The sequence below is a fragment of the Zeus faber genome, assembly GCF_960531495.2.
Source record: "Zeus faber genome assembly, chromosome: 1".
NCBI classification, from domain to species: Eukaryota; Metazoa; Chordata; class Actinopteri; order Zeiformes; family Zeidae; genus Zeus; species Zeus faber.
Window position 1 is genome coordinate 33,659,516 of NC_137193.1, and position 24,445 is coordinate 33,683,960.

General features: G+C 42.0%; 1 protein-coding gene across 2 annotated transcripts in view; it reads left to right on the top strand.

Annotated features, from left to right (window-relative positions):
• The window catches only part of trappc9 (trafficking protein particle complex subunit 9), a 243,905-nt gene that overhangs the window by 148,459 nt on the left and 71,001 nt on the right, over positions 1–24,445 (top strand). For both annotated transcript variants that reach the window (XM_080017647.1, XM_080017648.1), the window contains 2 exons: positions 4,381–4,491; positions 21,490–21,642. In XM_080017647.1, the coding sequence (XP_079873773.1) occupies positions 4,381–4,491; positions 21,490–21,642 (264 nt within the window). The remainder of the gene's footprint in view (positions 1–4,380; positions 4,492–21,489; positions 21,643–24,445) is intronic.

A 24,445-nucleotide genomic window follows, 5' to 3' on the forward strand; every position in this document is an offset into this window, starting at 1 on the left:
CATGCAACATGCCCTAAGCGTGGCTGTTTTGGACAAATCGATGGGAATCCTGATATGCTTAATTAGGAATTCCCCCCTCCTCATCTCTATTTCATTCTACTACTCTTTCTTCCTGTCCAGTCTGTTTTATTCTCCCCCTCTGTCTAAACCTCTTTCACATCCTAACTTTCTTCATCCCACTCCCCTCCATACTGTCTACTTTCTTTCCCCCTACCTTTATGTTTCTAATATATATATATATATATATATATATATATATATATACACACACACACAGACACACACACACACACACACACACACACACAGTGGGGCAAACTAGTCAGCCACCAATTGTGCAAGTTCTCCCACTTAAAAAGATGAGAGAGGCCTGTTATTTTCATCATAGGTATACCTCAACTATGAGAGACAAAATGAGAAAAAAAAAAATCCAGAAAATCACATTGTCTGATTTTTAAAGAATAGATTTGCAAATTATGGTGGAAAATAAGTATTTGGTCAATAACAAAAGTTCACCTCAATACTTTGTTATATATCCTTTGTTTGCAATGACAGAGTTCAAACGTTTTCTGTAAGTCTTCACAAGGTTTTCAGACACTGTTGCTGGTATTTTGGCCCATTCCTCCATGCAGATCTCCTCTAGAGCAGTGATGTTTTGGGGCTGTCGCTGGGCAACACGGACTTTCAACTCCCTCCAAAGATTTTCTATGGGGTTGAGATCTGGAGACTGGCTAGGCCACTCCAGGTCCTTGAAATGCTTCCAAATGCTCTCTAGCAAACTTCAGACGGGCCTGGACATGTACTGGCTTGAGCAGGGGGTTAGGGTTAGGGTTATGGTAGCCTTTGTTACTTTGGTCCCAGCTCTCTGCAGGTCATTCACTAGGTCCCCCCGTGTGGTTCTGGGATGTTTGCTCACCGTCATTTTGACCCCACGGGGTGAAATCTTGGGTGGGAGATTATCAGTGGTCTTGTATATCTTCCATTTTCTAATAATTGCTCCCACAGTTGATTTCTTCACAACAAGCTGCTTACCTATTGCAGATTCAGTCTTCCCAGCCTGGTGCAGGTCTACAATTTTGTTTCTAGTGTCCTTTGACAGCTCTTTGGTCTTGGCCATAGTGGAGTTTGGAGTGTGACTGTTTGAGGTTGTGGACAGGTGTCTTTTATACTGATAACGAGTTCAAACAGGTGCCATTAATACAGGTAACGAGTGGAGGACAGAGGAGCCTCTTAAAGAAAAAGTTACAGGTAATTTTGCTTGTTTGTAGGTGACCAAATACTTATTTTACCGAGGAATTTACAAATTAATTCATTAAAAATCCTACAATGTGATTTCCTGGATTCTTTCCCCCCATTCTGTCTCTCATAGTCCAAGTGTACCTATGATGAAAATTACAGGCCTCTCTCATCTTTAAGTCGGAGAACTTGCACAATTGGTGGCTGACTAAATACTTTTTTGCCCCACTGTGTGTGTGTGTGTGTGTGTGTGTGTGTGTGTGTGTGTGTGTGTGTGTGTATATATATATATATATATATGCATTTATTTTTCCATGCCATTATGACTACTGGTTTAGCTTGTGACTTTGTCTTCAAACAATGACATAAAATGCAGAGTTAACTGTCCATCGAGGTTTGCCAGTCTAAAAATAGCGCCGTATTGGCAGCACTCTAAATCCCTACAGCTCTAATTAAGACCATTACATTTGGTGTGTGGGGGAGTTTGTCACGTTTTCGTGCCTAGCGCTTGCAAAATCAGCATGTATTGATTGTAGATCCGTGGGATTGACTGAGTGGTCCATGTTCCATTGATCTGCCTAGTTTTTATTTTTATTTTATTTTTGCTTTCTACCTGTTTGTGTTTGCGTGAGCTTGTGCAGTTTCCACCACCAAGTTCTCCACATTGACCACGTTCACCACGGCTACAGAATTGTTTCCCCCCAATATAGGGGGTGGCATCTACCAGTGAGCGGTAAAGGTTTGTCTAATATAAAGGTTTGTTTTCAAAGTGTGTTTTTGGCTTACAACTGTCTGTTATGATTAGTTTTAATGCATCCAGCAACAGAGATAATCCTTCCCCTTTTACTGTTGTACCGACACCCCTGAACACTTGCAAAGGAAGGGCAGTAAGCCACACCACCAACACACACACACACACACACACACACACACACACACACACACACACATGCTCGTGCTGCAAACATCCCAATGTCTTGTGTGGTCACTTCAAATGTGCACAAGGCCTAGAAGTCTGAGCATTCCACTAATGAATGATTTACGCTGTACCCCCACACGCTAATTAGCCATGTCATTTTCTGAGCTATCTTTGAGACCCTGACTGACTCATGTTTCACTTTGAGGAGAATTTAAAAAAAATCACAGGCTGAAATATGGACAAATAGTTTCAAACCCTATCGGCCGTTTTGAATTATTTATTTGACTTCGATCCCAGTGCCCCCATGCCGAAGCTCCGCTGAATAATTGCAGATGCAGACCCGCGATCCCCTCATGTTTCGTGTGAAGGCGTTGTCTTTACCTTCATTCTCCACACACAACTGATCAAACTGTTTGTTTGTGGTAGGGGCTTTTTCCTGTGAACTATTCAGAATTGTCCAACAGCCTGTTGGATGCCTACCGTGTTTTTTTGTTGTTGTTTGTTTATCCTGGATACTTAATGCCAATGCTTAATCCATCCCGCATTTCCACCTAAACTCTGATCGATCCACCCCCGCTAAACTCCCCAACCGATATAGCAGTACTTCGCCACACTAGGATCGTTAATCACTCCTACCAAGCCCAACGTAGTCAAAGAGACAATTAAAGAAACATGGCTTGCTTCTCTGGAAGAAAAAAAGGTTCTCCCATAATTGCCCCACAGTTTATTAGGGAATCTATCTAAGACCCCCGATTAACCCCCCGATATTTAAGTGCCATGAAGCGGGAAGATAATTGAACCCACTCCGAACCCACTTCGGCAAAGCAAAGAAACGGCTAGCAGATGAAGAAGGTGGACTCGACTGGCTGAATTTACTACAGAGCCATTTGCCACAAATGGTTCTGTTGAGTTGATTGGTATTTTGCCGCAAGGACTCTGATGCATCTGATGGGAAGGCGTGAGTTTGAAATCATGCACTCTACATACTACACAGCTAAACATATGTGGACACCCCTTCTGATGAATGGGTTTGGCTATTTCAGCCACACCCATTACTAACAGGTGCATAAAATCAAGCATACAGCCTGTACGGTCTTGCAATCTCCTCAGACAAACATTTTCAATGGAAGGGGTCATACTAAGGAGCTCAGTTCCTTTCAACGCGGCACCGTCACGTAATGCCTCCTTTACAACACATCCGTTTGTCAAGAATGTTCCCTGCCAGACCTGCACCGGTCAACCGTTTGTTTTCCTGCTCTCTGTTTTTGGACATGTTTTCTGTCTTTTCATGGATCATTTTTGATGGCGGGGGGTATTCACTGTTACTTGGGAGTAAAATTTGCCTTTTTTGAAAAACAGAGTGTCATCTCTCCTGGCTTGATCTAAATTACAAAGTGGCCCTCTTAGCATCTGCATGAGAAAAGCAGGCTGGCCCATAATGCAGAGATGGCGGGAGGGCTGTGGTTTGAGATGAAAGCAATGCCCTTTGATGTTACCGCAAGGACCTATGAATGCCTCACACACCCCGTCTTAAGGCTCATACATTAAGTTGTGTTACGTTGTGGGTGTGTGTGTGTGTGTCTTTTATTAACGTACTTTAAATAAAATGTTATCGTGTTTTGAATGGAACTGCCAAAATCAGGAAATCAAGATTTCATCTCATCATGGTACACAATGTTTTAGTCTCAAATGTATACAGACAAGAAGATATGACCTGAAAGGGAGGGCGGTGTCAATGGAGTCTAAGTCTGGAACCAGTGCTGCTACTTTCCAAAAAAGTGCTCGCTGAACTTAGCGAGAGATACCACGGAAGAGGTGACACAGCAGACAAAATGAATACTGAATTACTAGATTTCCTTCTCTCATATACTGTAAATCGTGGTACAATACGTTGATCTTCAGACCAAACATTGTTATACAACTTACTGTATATATATATATATATATATATATATATATAGTATATCTGATATTGTGTATTATTCTCTCCCACTTTATTGGCAGCAACAGATGCTTCGTTGTCATTTATTTACTGTTATGGTCTAACAAGGACTTGAAATGTATTTTTCTTGTGCGTAGATATTTAGGGGCAATGATAATCTGATGCTAGAGCACTCCCTGAGACAGTATGTTTGCACACCTACACTAAGTGATCCTTTTGGGTGAAAATGGGTATGTATGCAACCTCAACCAATGTTGCTATGCCCCTCTGTTCCCCCCCACAGCACTCGCCAGTGTCATCTGCTGCTGGACATCTTCAACTCCACAGAGCATGAGGTCACAGTTAACGCCAAGAACAACCAGGAGCTTGTGCTGCACGCCAGCGAGTGCCAGAGGTCAGTGAAAAAGCATTTTTCCCACTTTAATATTTTATTTGCTTGTTGCCAAACTCTAGACCATGATATAGTGGCAGGAGTTCGCAAATGTTGTTGATCAATGCTAGTCAGTCCTCTGTTTCCTTGATGGCTGCTGAGATTTTAATCTTTCAAAACAGGCAGCCCAAACCGGACTCTTTTTAGAAGAAAAATGCCCCTATCCGGCAGACCCAGCAATCTCAGCTTAATCCCCGCCCCCAGAACTCTGGGGTTTATGTCCCCAAACTGGTTTAATTTAAGTTTACATGAACATGGATGAACATTCAGTTATCAAACAACCGGCGTTGCAAGACCTCTCTGTTACGAAGGCAGTTGTCAGAGCCGACCGAAAATGGTGGAATGCTCACCACATTCCAACTCGTCCCCCAGATATAAAGTGTACAGATTAGATCAAATTATTATTTGTTCCCAGCTCCGGGAACGTATATACTTCAACAATGACTTTCTTAGTTGGTTCCCTTGCATTTCTCAGGAGATCTATAAGGGAATTGGTCTGGGGCTAACTCATACTGTAGTTGGCTACAGCCAAAGAGATTTGGCTGGCTGTCATGAAAGCCAAGGCAAAAATTCATAATTTGGACGTAATTCCCATACATAAATAAAAGATTTAATAGAGAGTTCAGGACATGGTTTATATTCTGTATATATTGTCTTGTCATCTAAGAGATGATTTGAGGACACCATGGGGTTTGTTGAGGGCTTTGTTGCCACAAATAGTGTAAATATAAAATTCTGAAATTGCAACAATTGAGAAATTGTCTGTCAAGGTTAAGGGATAGGTTTGGCAACTCAGGTCTTCAATATAAATGGTATTAAAAGGTTCCCATTAACTGTATCACAATTCCACTGATTGCTTTCCTTATCGAGAAACTTACCACTCTTCTGCAGCTTCTCAACATGCTTAAATGCATTCCAATTGGGCAAACTTCTACCTTAAGAAAATGTTTCATCTCCTCTTCAAAAATGAGGAGCTCAAAATATGGTCACATTCATTATGTCATACCAGGGGGAAAGATTTGTCGCATAGCATGAATCTCATTCGATTTTTCAGGGTTTTTATTGACTCTTCTGCAAATCAGCTCTTTCAGGCTACATCCTCCAACGTAAGAGACTAGAAACAGAAAGTTACGCCTCTTAATTTCCCCTGAAAGTGATGGCACTGTAGCCAACGTTACACTTTGAATGTACTGCAGCAAAATGTCATCCTCAATAAAATGTGGTATTATTCAAAACATGATGGGTATATTATGAGCATCCTGTTTTCAAAAAGGAAATGTAACTTTGTTTTTTACTTTTTACCCTGTTCGACCGCATTTAATCACAGTGAGAAGCTGCAGCAGAGCGGTACGTTTTTCAATATTGTGTTCAGTGAGGCTGTGCTATGAACAGTTATAAATGATGGTAAACAATATTTTAAGAAGGCCTGGCTTGAAAAATGGAGACCTTTAAAATGCAGGTTCTCTTGGAAGTTAGTTTACTTAAAAATGCTAGAGACAGCTTCTGCTCGGACCTGAACTCCGGCCTAGCAAATGAACTTGGATTCCAGTGCCTTGACGCTTTGGATGGATGGCACGGTTCCAAAGGTACTTTCCGAGAGCGCGGGTACGCAGAAGAGCAGATGCGACGCCGTTGATCCTCAACTTGCACCCGCAGAAATTGTTTATCGTTAACACACACTAACACACACACACACGTACGTGAAAAAACAGAGATTGTTAAGATTTAGTTGGAATTGCGCATACCAAGAGGAACGAGTACACACACACACACACACACACACACACACACACACACACACACACACACACACACACACACACACACACACACACACACACACACACACACACACACACACACACACACACACACACACACACACACACACACACACACACACAGCTCGCGGTCTGCTGTGCCATGTTGTTCTCGTCTCTCTCAACTCATCCCTTCTCGATGCGGGGATGGCCCAGTCATTTCACATTTCTCTCCCATTCCTGTGATGAATGAGGTGTCAGGTGGGAGATATATTCCAAAGTCTTCCGCCAGAACTTTCAAAGCTAAAGCTCAATGCAGGGGAACGCACAAATGACTCTGTCACTCAAATGAGTGCGTTTCCCACATCCAACCATCTTTCATTGATCCTGTGAACTCTTTTTGTGCGACTGCACACTTATTTTAGCGTGTTTTTGATTTTCGGATTTTTCATTTTTTTGAAGACTATTGTTGGAACTGTGAGTTGTAGTTTAATATTTTGTACACGCTCATGCCCACAGCTGGCACACAGGCCAGGGCCAGCGAAACACCCGTAAGGGATGAGCGGGATTGGGGGGAGCGAGACGGAAAAGCTGCTTTCATCTTCTCACATCATTCACATCACGTGTTTTTACAGGGTCTTTAAACCCCTTGTTCTTGTTCTTTACTCTGTATGGAGTACATCAGTACCAGAGTGCTTCCTCTGATGTTCGGGAGTCATAAAAGGATCCTGGAGGCCAGTTCAGGTTCATTTTATATATTTGTTTCATCCTTGCGGAATAGTTTTGATATAAAAGCGTAGATAGTGTTAAACTCAGGATTTCCATTCATAATAATCAAGAAAAATGTAATCGCCAAATCTATGTGTAAATATATCAGCAAAATACATTTTAAAAAAGTATTGTTTGAACTGGTATCAAAGTCAATTACCGGTGTTGAAAATGGCTCCATTCTGGTGCTGGTATTTACATTTACATTTAGTCATTAAGCAGACGCTTTTATCCAAAGCGACTTACAAGGGAGAATAACATTCAAGCTACATTGCGACAGAGATTAGTGTAACAACAACATTAGTGTAACAATAAATACTGCAAGGTGGTGCTAAGTAATTGTAGGTTAGGACAGGAGGTACTCACTGAAGAGCTGGGTCTTCAAGTGCCTCTTAAAGACAGAGAGGGAGGTCCCCGCTCTGGTCATTTTTTGGCAGCTCGTTCCACCAACGTGGAACTACAAATGAGAATAACTTGGATTGCCGTGGCTGTACGGCCGGCAGAGCCAGGCGACGCTCATTTGACGAGCGTAGCATCCGGGGGGCAACATGTGCTCTTACAAGAGCATTTAAGTAGGCGGGAGCATTCCCAGCAATCACTCTGTAGGCCAGCATAAGAGACTTGAACTTGATGCGGGCGGCTACAGGTCACCAGTGGAGCTCCATGAGCAGCGGAGTGACATGTGCCCTCTTTGGCTGGTTGAACACCAGTCGTGCCGCCGCATTCTGTATCATCTGTAGTGGCTTCACTGCACAGGCCGGCAAGCCTGTTAAGAGGGCGTTGCAGTAGTCGAGACGGGACATCACCAAGGTTTGTACCAGCAGTTGAGTGGCATATTGGGTCAGGTACGGCCCGACTTTTCGGATGTTGAGTAGTGCGAAGCGGCAGGACCGGGAGACGGCGGCAACATGGTCCGAGAATGTCAGTTGGTCATCAATAATGACACCAAGATTCCTTGCAGCCTTGGTAGGAACAAGAGATAGAGAGTCGATTTTAATATCAATGTTGTGATAAATACCTTGTTTGGCCGGGAAGACCAGCAGTTCCGTTTTCGCCAGATTTAGTTGAAGATGATAATCCTTCATCCATGTGGATATGTCAGCGAGATAATCCGAGATCCGCGTCTAGACAGTCGGGTCGTCGGGCGGGAAGGACAGATAGAGTTGAGTATCATCCGCATAGCAGTGATATGAAAAGCCATGTGAGCGGATGTTCGGGCCCAGTGAGGTGGTGTATATGGCAAAGAGGAGGGGTCCTAGCACCGAGCCTTGGGGCACCCCTGTGGTGAGGTTGTGAGGCACAGACAGCTGGCCTCGCCATGTCACACTGAACGAGCGCCCAGTAAGGTAAGATTCGAACCAGGAAAGTGCACTGGTTTGAATCTTACCTTACTGGGCTCTCGTTCAGTGTGGTATTGAGTAATGTGGGGCAGCACCGAAATATGCCCAACCCTAATTACATGCCTTTCACCTCGAGCATCATTACTATACATGTATACAATGCTCAAAATACCATACAATACGTACCCCCAACCAGTAGCGGACCGTGCATTTCAGACCTAGGCCTTCAGTGGGCGTCTCCCACAAAACCATCTCAAAATCATACAACCATATCACCATATTGTCTACAACTACTTCACGTCATCAAGCCACAGATCCAATAGCAGAGGCAAAGTCAAACTGAAGCAAATCATATCATTTTATAATATTTTCACATGCATTATTTATTCTTATATCGTTGTTTTAAAGCACTTTGTAACATTAAAAAAATTATAACATAACACCTATCAACCAAATGTTTTTGAAAATCATATTGTACAGTATGCCACATGTGATATAAATTGATATCAAGTGGACATGTAAAATATATATCTATTGAGCCGGAGCGCACAAGTTTCTTTTATTATCAGAGATAATAAAGTTGTGCTCCGGCTCAGGGCTGCCATGACATTATTGACCATATAAACCTGGACGAGGGATTTCTCATATTCATATTCCATATTTCTAGTGATACACCAGATTCACCAGACAATCATAACCAACATATTTATATTTACTTTTGTGGAAACAAAAGATTCAGCTCACCTATTTTACTTGCAGATGATTGCCTTCCAGATAACAAAAAAATGTGCTTCCCAATAATAACAGAACAGAGAAAAAGTCTGAAGTCTTGAAATTGAACTGTTTACAGTTTAAGTGTGTAATATCCAGATGCTTTGAGATGCTTGTCATATCTGTCTGTATTGAACAAGTTCCAACTGAAGGCAGCGTATTCCGTGCCTTTGCTTGAAGGAAGTTCTCCAGAAGCTCAACTTCCATCCTATTGCGCAGCCCCCCAAACTGCAGACAAAATAAACCAACCCGCTGCAACATCTAAAATGTAGCCCAATTCCGTAGGAGAGCCGCGGACCTGGCAACTCTGCTGGCAGCAGTGAATGCCTTGGGACTTTATGAGTGTGAAAGAATACGGCCACCTGCCGCAAATCTAAATCTGATTGGCTATTAGGCTGTCAATCCAAAATCACGCCCCATTCACTTGAAGGCCGAGGAGGAGTCTAGAATTCATTTTCCATCTGGCGGAGCGGAGAAACAAAAGATTCTGACACAGACAAATCCTTCCTGTCCCAAGCATTTGTAGCACTCAGGATGTATTGAGAGCTAATAGATTGACCAGACTGATACAAAACGTTTTTTTTTTAATATTTATTTATAATTAAGACACATTTTTCTTCATACTGAGAAATCCTCCACCTTCACTGAAGGCCTTGAAGGCAATGACGGTCTGCCATTGCTGCAAACTAAATGACACACAGCAAGATGAAACAATTGAGTGCAACCATGCGGTTCAGAACCCAGAGCCACTAAGACTGCGGCTTAGAGGTTTTCAATTGGAAACAAAGGAAATAATTATAGCGTCTTTGGAATCAAATTATTATTTTTATTTTTTTTAGGTCAACAGTGCCCCGGAGAAGTTTTTTTTTCTTTTTCATTTGTTTTTTCTCTCCATTGTGAGATCTATTGTCTGAATGGTAGTTCTTCACAAAATCACATTATTCAGCAAAATCTTCACTCCTTTCCCAGCAGTATATACAGCCACGGATGAAGTGTGTGTGTGTGTGTGTGTGTGTGTGTGTGTGTGTGTGTGTGTGTGTGTGTGTGTGTGTGTGTGTGTGTGTGTGTGTGTGTGTGTGTGTGTGTGTGTGTGTGTGTGTGTGTGTTTGCGACATCTTTCAGCCTCACCATTTGAATCTCCCTTACAGGTTTCATTCCACAATACCTTTCATGAATGGTGTGATGACTGGTGTTTTTATTATCTGGCAAGGGTCTTCTTTCAGCTCCCTGCCCCCAGTGGCCCTGCAAAAGAAGAAAACGGTTTATGCTCTTTTTGAATACATGCCTATTCAAAGTGCTCCAATGAGTTATGGAAATGAGGCAAATATACTGCATTGTAGAACTTTTTTTTTTATTTATACTCAAAGTAAATACTCATATCCATATTCAATTCCCAAAACATATATTTGTCTGCTCTTTTGTCATAACATCATTCAAAGATTTATTTGTATTAAGAAGAAAAAAATGTCCAAAATATCACCCACAGCAGCAGATTTTCTCTCAAGGCCCCCACTTTTCTCGGTCAATGTTAGATTTTAAAGCTTGTTAATGTAATGAGCTGTGTCTCTTAAAGGGACAGAACAAAGCTTTTGGACCCTCAGAATTTTCTCTGACTGCGCCATGAAACATCTCCCCCACGGCGACCTCCTTTACTGTGAAGCCTGAACTTTGTTTTCAAAGACAAGGTTGCTTATTAGTCTTGTGAGAGTTGGCAACACCGCACCAGTCTGCAGTTTAATTTCTAGTGCGGCTAGTGGTAGTTGTAGTTGAGGTTGGAGATCTCTTTGATTCAGAAACATTTCCATTTAAACCTTATTTATTGTTATGATCATTCCATTATGCCACTGGCTGAAATGGTTTTGAGTTCTCTGCTCTATTGAGCAGGCTCACTTCTGAGCTCGCTAGATAACTTCATACGATAGACTGTTTTAGCAAATAGCTTTTTCAAGGTAAACTGCGATTTCAATTAATAATAGTTTGTGCAAGTGAAAATAGCTTGAAATTATTCCGCATAGGTTCATTTGACAGGTTGTTGGTGTCATACTGTACTATGCTGTGGAGAGCAGCCTTCATACTTCAGACAACAGACCCTGTCCCCCTTGTCGTTGTCGCGTCTGGGAGATATGTATGCAATGCATCATCGGCATTGTTGTTTTTTGCATTGCAAAAAAAATATTTCACATTGTGTTGAAATGTCTTATTTTGCAAACTACAACCTAAAAATAGTCACAAACCAAGCTTCAGTGTTGTGTTGAGGTTCCTTAGTGCAATTTATTTCCGAATGATTAGTGTATATTAGGGATGCGACGGTACATGGAATGTTATCAAACCGTTCAGTACACCCCCTATGGTTCAATACGCACACATGAACCGCAGTATTATGATATCACGGTGGACTTCTACCGTTGGTGCTTCCTATTGTGTGGCACCGCAGTGCACTGCTGCCTCACAGCAAGGTCCTGGGTTCGATTCCCGCCTGGGGTGCTGTTGGCACCATGCTCTTGTGGGTTATCTCCCAAATAGGAGCCTTTCTGTGTGGAGTTTGCATCTTCTCCCTGTGCTCACATGGGGTTTCCTCCACCTACCATCAGTAAGGACCCCCACCAAAAACATGCACCCATCATCGTCTGACCAGCGATGGACACTTGGTACCAGGTCCCCGGGCGCGTCGTCGAATGCTGCCCACTGCTCCTGGCTGCCCCCCCGGAGGAAGGACAAGCCAGGATGGGTCAAATGCAGAGGCCACATTTACCGGCCACCATCCAAAGCATATGCGTGTGTGTGTGTGTGTGCATGTGTTGTAGTGTGGCCTGTTGCGTGACAATTAAAGATTCTTCTTCTTCTTCTATCGAATCCATTTTTGCAGCTCCAAAAGCCATTTCATCCGTGCGGGTTTCATGCGGAGCTGCACAGCTTTTCTCTATTTTTGTGCGACAGGAATTTTTTTTTCTTCCAACTGCGCGTGGCTACGCAGCCTTTTCATGAGAAACACAACATAAAACTTAATAAAATGTTTTTGTAAAAAGTGCAATCAATCAAGGTGTCTAGTTGGAAAATTACCCACTGTGATGGCTGTGTCCCTCTTTATTAGGAACTTCTCTTCAGACACTCGCCTCACTACTCTTTCTCTCCTCTCCTTCCATACTCTGACACGCTGAAGAACTTATGCAAATTATAACAACCCACCAATGAAGTTTAACCCCCTCCCCCACCCCCAGTCATACACACAAAGTTACACTCGTTATTTCTTGCAAAGTACTATGAAAACATTTTTTACAACTTTTAACTTTTTTTTAAATTAAATACATTTTTTTCTTGAATATAAAGATACTGAAACCATACCGTTGCCCAAAAAATGTGTCCACCGTTTATAATCTTAAAAAAAAAGTTGGCCTGGCTGTTTCTCACTTTTGTTTTTTATTTTTTTTATTTTTCTACCTGTACTGTCAGCATGCTGGCATACAACACAGAGTATTTTTATGCTATTGCATCTAGGACAGAGTAAGTCTGCAGGTGGAGTCGAAGTTCTCATCCTGCAATGCAACTCTTTATTAATTCTTAGATCATCAAGAACTGCTACAATAACTATGTCCCGTGGATGAGCTATTAGATGACCAGAGCACAGTTTTTGGTTAGACACAATCACCACCAACCCCCCTCTTTGGAGAACGATCTTACCTTGTTTGGGTCTTTAAACAATTAATCAATACTCCAAGAGGGGGAGATTCACCACAGGTGAGACAATTAAACATGGAACCAAACAACATTTACACGGAAACATAAACATTGGACAGCAACATGTATCAAAAAACAGAATTAATCAGGTCCAGAAAAACTGGAACTACAGCTGGTCACGTGGCCACTTCCTGTCATAGTTATGGCAGCAAATGAGGGAGGAAAGGAGAGGAATGCAACCAGGAGGGTGCTGGGGCTGTTCAAAGTGTGTGTGTGTGTGCGTGTATGTGTGTGTGTGTGTGTGTGTGTGTGTGTGTTCTTTCAATTGGTTCTGGTGTATAAGGTCTGTATTATGTCGTGGGGCCTCCAAGCAGTGGGAAAGGCCCGAAGCCCTGACCTTCGCAGCTGCATAGACAGCCCCGAGCACCCCGCCCTGCAGCCACAGAAGATCCCTGGGCCTCAGAGAAGCTGGAGCAACCCCGACACCTGGCCCAGAGGAGCATAACCCAGTCCCAGGGAGCACGAGGAGACCCCGCACCCCAGGGGCATACACATAAAACCCACTCCCAAGTGCAGGCACAAGACGCAACCACAGGCACAGAAGTGTGAAATGAGCTACATCAGATCTAAGGAAAACACGCAGGCGTTGTGTGCGTACCGTGGAGTCGCAGCATTGGTGTTTCTGACAAAGATGGAGGCTGACTGCTGAGATGTGCATCCACCGTTGCTGCCGTTCTCCCTTCTCTGGGGTCTATTTTCCCTCGGATCAGCCTCAGAGCTCTGTCTAATTTTCTCAGCAGCCCCGGGAGTGTCTTTGTTTTAGTTTTTTTGGTTGTAGTTTTTTTTTTTCATAGCCTGTTTTTCTTATTTATTTTCCATGCAAAATGAGAACTCTTTGTTCTGGGGAGGAATTTGTACTCAGATATACTCCTTAGGGACTTTTTGTTGTTTTCCTACCCCCCAACAAGTTGTCTTTAGGTGCAAGAACGGATATGTCTTCTCTCTGTAATTCCGTCGCATTGAAGGAAACACCCGGTTCCATTCTGGAATAACACCCACCACGTTACCGACGGCCATTTTGACTTTTGCCATTGTGGCATCATCATCTTTGGTCGGTGCAGTCGTCATGCTGTTGGTTCATAGCGCACAATCGGCCAAGTACATTTGTTTCAACTCCTCCCCCCTCTACCGTAACTCTCATCCCAGTCAACATTTTGTTTTAGTTCATCCAGATCAGATAATGCTCTACACGGCAATTGGATTACCCGGCTCACTAATCAACTGAGTAATGTAGCATATTTTGTCGCCAAGCCCCAGGAATTTTAAAAAGCCAGAGACAAAAATAGCCCAGTGAATGAACTGTCAGAGCAGTAGCTGAGGGAGCCCCGGCTCAGCCCGCAACAATTACATTGTTTTATCGCCTATACAGGGATTTTTTATTTTTTTTACACCTATACCCACGCCATTTTTAGCTGTAACAATGTTGTATACACTGCAGCACCATCTCAGGCAACGAGAGGTTGAGAGTCGATGGTTGCCACTGCTGCCTCTGCCTCCCCCGCTGCTTGTAACCGGCGGTTACAAGGAGTCAGCCGCAGTCTAAAAATAGCCCAGCGCTCTCGCCTGCCTCCGCGCAAGGCCTCCACGGATCTCCACGCACAAGCTCTGGCACGTGAGCTAAAAATAGGCCTCAGTGCGAAAGGCAGACACACACACACACACACACACACACACACACACACACACACACACACACACACACACACACACACACACACACACACACACACACACACACACACACACACACACAGACACACAGACAGACACGCACACACTCCCTCCCTCATTCTCTCTTTTTGTATTTTCTCCTCCCCTTTGGAGAAAAGCAAAAAAGTCTATGATTAATTACCCCCCCACCCTGTCGTTCATTTCCCGTGATTCCACATAAAGGATGCCCTTGCTATGGATGGGAACAAATAATTGATTGGTGTTGCAATTTTATTTTGAAGTCCTGAATCCATCCTCTCATTGTATGTGTTTACGTGTGAGTCATTCAAGTTGTGCACATTTTTTTCGTGGCCACGCTGCCGCATCTCTGCCTCTGCAACGTGTCGGCCCTGAAATAAATCTCAGAACAACTGCCTGATTGTGATGTGTGCTATCGTTAGACTCACTATCAGCACATTCTCTTTCGATAAATGATTGTTTTTTTCTACAGTCTGGCACGAAGAAACTAATGAAACATTACAAAAATTATTTTCACAAAGATCTAAATGGTTTCAGAATCACAATAATCAACAAGAGAATTACCCTTCTCTGTTCTGTGCACATTTTAATTGCATTCAATGTGGTGTTTGCCAAGCCGTCCATGCAATTATACTTTTTGCCGTTGACAGTAATTAATGTGATTCCCTGATTGTGCATGATGGTGCCTGATTATTTCGCCCCTATCTTTTTTGTTCCCGAAATGCCGCTCTGATGTTGCCACCCTCAGAGGAGGTCAGAAGGCTTCACCGTCACGATGATTCACCCTGTTACAGTGGTCTGATGAAAGGGACCCCATACACTCTAATGTGGTTATCATGCACTTTTGCTCTGAGGCAATGGTGCACTTAATTAGGGAAGTGTCATTTCAGCGTGACCAGCTCATCCCGGGGTGATGTTATTACTACCATTAAAAAGCCCTCCGTGCTACAGCTGTCCGCGAGCTAGCAGTAATTAGCAATAGAGGGTCATGAGCCATCAGCTACTTTTTCACCCGCCACATGGTGATATTTAGCGTCTGGGTGTCAGTTTGCTTTTAGAGCCTCGCCTGGCCCAGGAGAAAACATAATTTGAGTCTTCGCAGTCTTCTAATCAAAGGAATCTGTGGCCAATATATCAGGTACAGCTATAACATACTAGGTAGGACCCTTCAGAATAGCCTGAATTCCTCACAGCAGAGGTTCAGCAAGGTGTTGAAAACATTCCTTTGGGATATTGGTTGGTGCTTAGATAACATAATGTAGTTCCTGCAGATTCTTTGGGTTCACACTCATGCAGCACACTTTCCACTCTACCTTATCCCAAAGCTGTTCAATGGGTTTGTGATCTGGGGGATGTGCAGGCCTTTGAAGTAAACTGAAGTGTCACGTTGGTGGAACAAGTTTGAGATCATTTGTGCTTTGTCAAAAATGTGACAATGTGCATTGGGGAACTGAAAAATGTGAGATCGTTGTGAGATCCTTTGCATACTTTAAACACCAGAGGGCAGAATCACCAATCCAACTTTCGGCATTGACGCCATAGGCATAGAAACCTCAACTATAGGTTTATATTTCACTGTATATAAAGGTTGATTCCCCATCAAAGTTCACTCAGGACCTGAATGCATAATGCATAACAGTTATAGAGTAACATAATTGCAACGGGAAAATGGACAGCAGTGAGATTTAAATGGATGAAAAGCTCCAAATGCTGACGCAGACTGTTCATTTACCCAAAGGCCAAACAAATCTGATGAACACATATTTGCTTTTAAAAGATTTAAAAGTATTTATTTCATAAGAGAAATATATTTCATTTATTTCATATATTATTATTTGCAAAATTATTTTGTGCTCAATTAGCTGTAAAGGGCCAAGACAACGTTCCTCCCAACATTACACCACCAGCCTGCTTGGTTGACAAAAGTCAGAGTAGGCAACATTTTTCCAATCTTCAGTCCCATTTTCAACTGTTGCCTCATTGCCTGTTCTTAACAGTTCTCCAACTATTTTTTTGGTGTGTGTGTGTGTGTGTGTGTGTGTGTGATGAATGTGGAAGTAAATGCAGGAATGAGTTAGACGTAAAGAAAAGTAATGATGTGTGTGGGGGTGACATTTAAATTACCAAGAAATTTATGCCAGCCAAGGGGCCACACCTCTGTTGAAATATTATATTTTCAAGAATGTACACAGGTATCATACCCCTGTATTCTTACAAATTGTAAAACACACGGGCCGAGGTATGCAACAAATAGAGCAGGAGGAGAGAAAATAAACAAGTAATTTCTCCTGGCAAAAATGACGTTTTTTTTTACCCACTTATTTCAGGAAGGACGATTGGAATCACTTCACCTGAGGGAGCCAGACACTATGAGAAATACATTTTACAAACCTCAAGTCCACCTGACTATTTTGAACCCTTTGAGCGCTTATGGCCATTCCCAAGGTGACTTTGAGGTGGGTGGCTAACAGCAAATGACCTGGACTTCCATCTCAATAGGAGGGCTCATGACAATAAGAGGTCCCTCCAAAATGCATTGACTCTTGAGTGTCGCTTTCCCTCCAGTGCACAAAGCCTTCGCTAAATTGCTGCCTAGATGGTGAACCACGGCGCCCCCATAAACCAAAGCTATTTCCATTCAATTTCATTTGCCAGAGAAGAAACACAGTGGATCTATGTATTGATTGGTGTGGAATCGTCTCTCCAGAGACTGAGGAGTAATTTTGCGATGCTCCGGGAGTTCATGCTGTCACATCAGCAGCGGCACCCTGTGCACTGGTGTGTGTGCGCCTTCAATAGCTATCATCATCACTGTGAAAATTATGATTTACTATTGAAACACAAAGATTACGGACGCAACTGGTATTGACTGAGCTGAGAAAAAAAAAATCCTGAGTGCGTTTTGGGGAGGGGTTGGGCTCTCGCGTAAGGTTAAAAAACTGTAACAGGAATAGCAAGAACTACTAGCAGAATTTCCGAATGGCAGAGGTGGGTTGGACCTGCTATTATTTATTTGACAGTCCTTTCTGATTATGCGTTCATACACAGAGGTTACTGGGATGCACACATACCAAAAACACATACATCAAAAGAAAACTGCAGGGGAAAGGCAATGCAATTATTATTTTACAGCACTTCCACAACAAAGAGGAGTACAAATTAAATGACAATTAAGGCCTCTGAACCAAGACAAAAAGCAAAGCTTCAAACCCATCTGCCTTTGAAGATTAGTGGCACCAGGCTTATGTCACTGACTGAAGTCCCATCTTCAAATGGCCGCTGTTTTCCATTCCCAGCCATCTTCAAAAGCACATGTTACACATCAAGCTTAAAAATACCCTGTTTCCAGGATATAAATGGACCCAAAATGTAGCAGCCCCATGGTTGAACTGGTTTTCTTCAGCCAGACAATCACTAAAGGTGAAGCCTGGACAATTTGAAAGACCACACAATGTGACGTGATATTGAATAAGATGCCTTTCAAATGGCAATGGCAGGGGATAAGCATCATGACGGATGTGGAAAGTATAATTATTGCTAAATATGAGAGGTATAATAATATATTTTTTTAAATGTGGGTACATCAGACACAATAATCAAGAAATGATGACGTGCCAAAATGGAACGGTAGAAGATAATATGAAAATGCATTAATCAACTAATATCAAAAACAGTTTGTCATGAGGAATTAAGTGAAACTATTTTGTAAGTAAAAACAAAAATAAATGCAGTACATTATGCAAAGATGATATAATATTCATTACAGAAGGTCCAACCCCCACCACAGAGACAGACAGACAGACCTCAGCCTGTGTGTTTTACAATTTGTAAGAAGACAGGGGTATGATACCTGTGTACGTTATTGAAAATATAATATTTCAACAGAGGTGTGGCCCCTTGGCTGGCATAAATTTCTTGGCAATTTAAATGTCACCCCCACACACATCATTACTTTTCTTTACGTCTAACTCATTCCTGCATTTACTTCCACATTCATCACCATTAACATACTAAGGTTGGAAGTAAAGCCATGATTCAGATGACAAAAAGGTGTATTTATTTTGTTTAAAATTGCTATAGCAAACTTAACGCAGTGCATTAAAATAAATGGGTGCCACTGAAGGAAAGGACAGCAGTTTGAAGAACACTGTTTTAATGCAAATTGTGCTCCCCTGACAGTATGACCACTGGCTTTGAATGGGGCATTCCAACCCATTCTTCACAGTGGTGCAAGCCCAGGGCTTCTCTCGGGCTTTCATGGCACAACAGAGAGCAATCCTGGGAACCGGCCTCTCTTTTATCTCCCAGTGGTCAGCATGGACAGATTTTTGACATCAGAAGCCCCCCACCCACCAACACCACCAAAAGAAGGGTGTTAGGTGTGTGCGTGAGTGCATGCGTGCGTGTTTATCCTTTTCCCATTGACTTTCATCAATTTAGAGGTTTTCCGATGCAGCATCTAGTGGTAATTAGTCAAACAGCGGTTTAAGCCACTTCCACAAAAACTTCCTTCTCCTTCAAAATTCGGACGTAATGGTTTTTTACTTGGTACACAGTGAAAGCTGTGCATTCATTGTTTTACAGCATTCTGGACATAACAGGCATGACTAATGCAAACTTACCAGGAGACAAGGGAAGTTGTGAAACAATGAAAGCAAACCTCTCCTCCAAAGAACATAATTAATGCGAAATAGAATAGAATAAGTGCTTTTCAATGCAGGCCCTTCAGATGCAGTAGCAGTGCTCCTCTCTCCCAGACACATGTTGGCACAAAGATGGCCAACACCTCTTAGTTTAGGGTATCCTCTTAGGGTATAGACCTCAACCTTTACTCTGATGGCAGAGTCTCAAGGTGATGAGTGGCCTCTCAAATGTGACACTCTGCTTGCCTTAAAATCGACCATTGGATACACACACAAGGATCCGGTGTCTCTGTTTATTATGTTGCCTTGCGAGACAGATATAGCCACTTCAGCTTTGGCTGTGAGCATCGGGGATGAAATAAAATATCTTTGAAAGCTATAATTTATTAATTCTATGAATTCTCTATCTAACTTGATTAAAAAAAAAAAATGTCATGAGATTTTGGATGTGATTTTGGATGAATGTGTGATACACCGCCCTGCTCACTGGTGCTACAAATAAAGTACTCCATCACACTGGAACTTACAGTGAAAGCTCACCTGGCAAAGCAGACACACACACACACACACACACACACACACACACACACACACACACACACACACACACACACACATTAGTGCTTTTGTTTTTAGGCTTAGCTATAGTATATATTTATATATTTTGGTTTTCAATTATTTTCAGTCCAAAATAGAAGATTATGCTCTTACTGTATATGTGTTGCATATCATTAAATGCACATGCCTACTGCCAAGCAGCGAAACCCGATTGACCGATATTCATAGAATTTGCCTGACAAAATTGTCCTTGCCAAAATCCCAGAGCAAACTCTGATAGATGGTATACTGTATATACAAGATAAGATAGGATAAAACGTTTTTAAAAACTGCAACCAAAAAACAGTGCAATTCAATCATAGACATATAATGTACAGGCAGTCCCCGGCTTATGAACAAAGTCTGTAAGTTGAATTTGTATGGAAGTCAAAACAGTTACATCAATTAGTCAGATGTTTGTCTTAGTACAGTATATAGTACATATTTTGCCCAAAACATCTTAAATATAGTAATACAGTTATAATAATGATGATAATTGTAACTACAGTAAAGTACAGTATTTTCAAGATTCAAGAGGTTTATTTGTCACATACTGTACATATACATTTATAGTTGAGAAAGAGAGCGACAACGATGTGGCATTGTTCTCCCTCGTGCCGACGAACCACTGAAGACGCGCAGTATTTTGAGCGTCATGCAAAGTAGTTGTTGTTAGTATGAACCATTGTATGTAACCAATTTTAGGCTTTACGGAGGTAAGTATGGGCATTTGTAAGTCGGGCGTTGGGGACTGCCTGTACAACAATCAGCCACAACATTAAAACCACCACTAGTATTGTGTAGCTTCCCCTTATGCCGCCAAAACAGCTCCACAAGAGCTCTGAAGGTCTCCTGTGGTATCTGGCACCAAGACGTTAGCAGCAGATCTTTAAGTCCTATAGGTTGTGAGGTGGGGCCCCCATACATCAGGCTTGTTGTTCCAGCACATCCCACCGATGATCGGTTGGATTGGATCAGTGGTGGACAGGGGTCAGCATGGGCACTCTGACCGGTCTGCGTCTACGCAGCCCTGAAAGCATCAAGCTGCGATGCACTGTGTGTTCTGACACCTTTCTTTCTTCATAGCCAGCATGAACTTTTTCAGCAATTTGTGCTACAGTTGCTCTTCTATGGGATCGGACCAGACAGGGTTAGACTTCGCTCCCCACGCACATCATCGATCACATGGGCGCCCATGACCCTGTCGTCGGTTCACCAGCTGTCCTTCTTTGGACCGCTTTTGATAGGTACGCATCACTGCAGATCCTTATGCTTTTCCATTTTTCCTGCTTCCAACCTATCAACTAAAAGAACAGAATGTTCGAATATATTCCACCCCTTGCCAGGTGCCATTGCAATGATATTCACTTCGCCTGTCAGTGGTGTTAATGTTGTGGCCGATCGGTGTATATATAAAGTATATACTCGATATATATACAGTATATACTGTTTTTTGATACTGTGTGTGTGTGTGTGTGTGTGTGTGTGTGTGTGTGTGTGTGTGTATGTATATATATATATATATATATATATATATATATATATATATATATATATATATATGTATGTGTGTGTGTGTGTGTGTGTATATATTTATACACACATATGTTATATGTATAAAATATAATACACTGGAATATGATTAATCTCCTGTTGCAGGATGGCCATCCAGGTGGACAAGTTTGACTTTGAAAGCCTGCCCGCTAGAGAGCAAGACTCGCTGCGATTCACCAATGCCAAACAGCTGGAGGAGGAGCGACAGCACGCCCAGGGAAGCCAGATCAACAGCAAGCTGGGCATCTGCTGGACCATCATATCCTTTTACTTTCTGCAAGCACGCTTGAGCTATATTCACTTTCATTAAACTGCAGCCAGCCACAGCAAATTAGTGACACCTTTTTATACCTCTGACAGAGCGCGCATTGTTTCAGCTCGACCAATCTCATCTGCTGTACCCTAATACCTTACCACAGAGTGGAGGTAGAAGGGGATTGCGTTTTTAAGTGTTGTGTTATAGACAGCATGTCAGATCATTGATATAGGGGACATCTGGATCCCGCATCTGCAGGCCCTCTGGCGACCAAGAACTTTGTCCCACTATAGTGACAAATGAGAAAGGCTATGGCCAAGTACTCGCTGCTCTGAGTGGTGTGTGTGTGCGTGTGTGTGTGTGTGTGTGTGTGTGTGTGTGTGTGTGTTTTATAACTGTGAATGTGTGTTTATTGTGGCACACAGTCCAGCTCAGGCTGTGCTGTCCATCCAGAATGTCCTTTCACCCTAATCGTTGACAGTCGGCTGCCGTGTCGACTGGTTAAAGCCTCCTTCACCTTTCTCTGTCTCTATCTCAATTTCCATCATATGTTAAAAATTCCAATTTAGTCTGAGGTTTTTGACAGTTGTGCCTGATTTCCAAAAGAACACCGCCCTTAGGATCAAACAAGTGTTAAATCAAGAATCAAGCTTGTATGAAAAAGATTTCACTAATTTACACACACAACAATTGCTTAACTATTAAAGCCATGACTATACAGTAATGATGAAACATCTCTAAAAGACATGTTTGTTGGGGTTTGCGACTCATACATACATACATATTTACCCATACAGTGTTCTATTAGTAATATTAATTTCTAACTTTACATATAAAATGTCTGTGTGTGTGTGTGTGTGTGTGTGTGTGTGTGTGTGTGTGTGTGTGTGTGTATATATGTATACTGTTTGTATGTATATATTCATTAATATTGATATTATTCAGTATAAAATTATTTAATTCTTCTAGTCAGCATGGAGAGCACCTCATTATAACCCTTAAGAGTGAAGTGGCAATTATCAAGGCACAAACTGTTTTATTTTGTTATTGAGAATTGCCTGTCAAGCTGTTGATGAAGAAGGTGTGCAATTAATTATTAATCCAGCCTCTGAGTCGTTGAACCTGCGTCATATTTTCTGTTTTTATTAGTGCATAAACACTCCCAATCGTTATGTGTGTTTGTTTTATCTACAAACCCTTAGGGCAGCAGTGTGGGGACAAGAATAAAGATAGCAAGTGACATTACAAATGAATTCTCTGCGGTCACGCTGAGGCTGCCTCATTCAACACAAAGAAAAGCAGACTGACACCGCCTGTACGCTCAGTTGGAGTTCAACTTGAGGTCCTGTCTTACAAATTTGGGATTGTTTTATTTATTTTTTAATTATGCAGCATTTCATCTGACTGTAACATCGGGCTACATTGTTAAAATCCCTTGATGAGACAATTGTCCTTTTCTTTCTTTTCTGAACGAAGGTGTCAAATGGTCAAATGGAACCTTCTCTTATGTGTGGAATTTCTTTACGTCTGGATTTCAAAGGAATTAATAGCAAAATGTGTGCGTGTTCTTTTGTAGAATGGTTTATCCGATGTCACTCAACACCCCTGGCCGCCAGCACAGTAATACACAAATAACTGTCTGCCTACAGTTGTATTCCTTCTGCAATGACGACAGGAGCCATCTATAAATACTCCAGTCACAGAGCGGGATGCCAACCTGCAGGCGCCGAGGCAGAGAGAATAGAGCCAAGATGAGGCATGCTATGCCCCCCGCACCACAGTTTGCAGAGCTTACTTTATTCGCGAAGATAGTGTCAAGGTGAAGTTTATTCTGCCTCCCCTCAGACTACCCCCGAAACCACCAAGTGGCCCCGATGCTTAGGCCACCTCAGCCACAAGGCAAGGACGCCGGCCTGCACACAAGTCCAATTAAATTGGAATTGCCAAGGTGAATGAGACTTGTTTGGACTAAACTCTATTAGAGCGCATTAGATAAGATGGGGCAGCTTTCGTCTAGATTAGGGTGCATCCAATTGCCCTTTATTCATGGAAATTTGGAGGGCTTACATAAGCAAAGATAAACAAGAATAGAAATTAAAGGGCTCAAACATCAGGAGCAACACTCTATTACAGATTCTCATTACATTGGGAGGAGAGGTTGATACTGTTGATATCTCACACCAGGTTTTGCAGTAATATCATAATAATATGATATATGTAGTAGACATACAGTAGTATGCAATATAAAGTAACAGTGTTTTGTCCATATGCTATATAGTTTAAAGCTCAAAGGCTATAATGATACAAATAACTTAATGATAAGAATGAGCTATAATAATGCCATGCTGTGATATTTGTAATAATGTAATTGTATAGTGCTAGCTTTACCGACATGCTATATGTAATATTATTATTATTATTGTTATTATTATTAATAATAATAATAATAATAATAATAATAATAATAATAATAAATATAGCTACAGGCAGCAATACACAGGGTCCAGTTTATTTGTTTTAGGCATGTGTAACATTTTTAGTTTTTTGTTCAAAGCAGCGAAATTTCCTGGACATATAACCAAAACATATAACCATATAAACATGGTTACGTCCATGTAATTTCCCGAATCCAACTTTCATGGCATTACGTATGAAGCATTTCCATTTCAACCAGATGTCAACCATTGATTTTAAGTTGTAATGTGACATAGGAGTATGAGATAGGTCCGTTCTAAATAATAGTTATCAATAGCTGAGTTTACAGTCTTAATATTGTTTGTAAGTTATAAAACAGAATAATGTGGA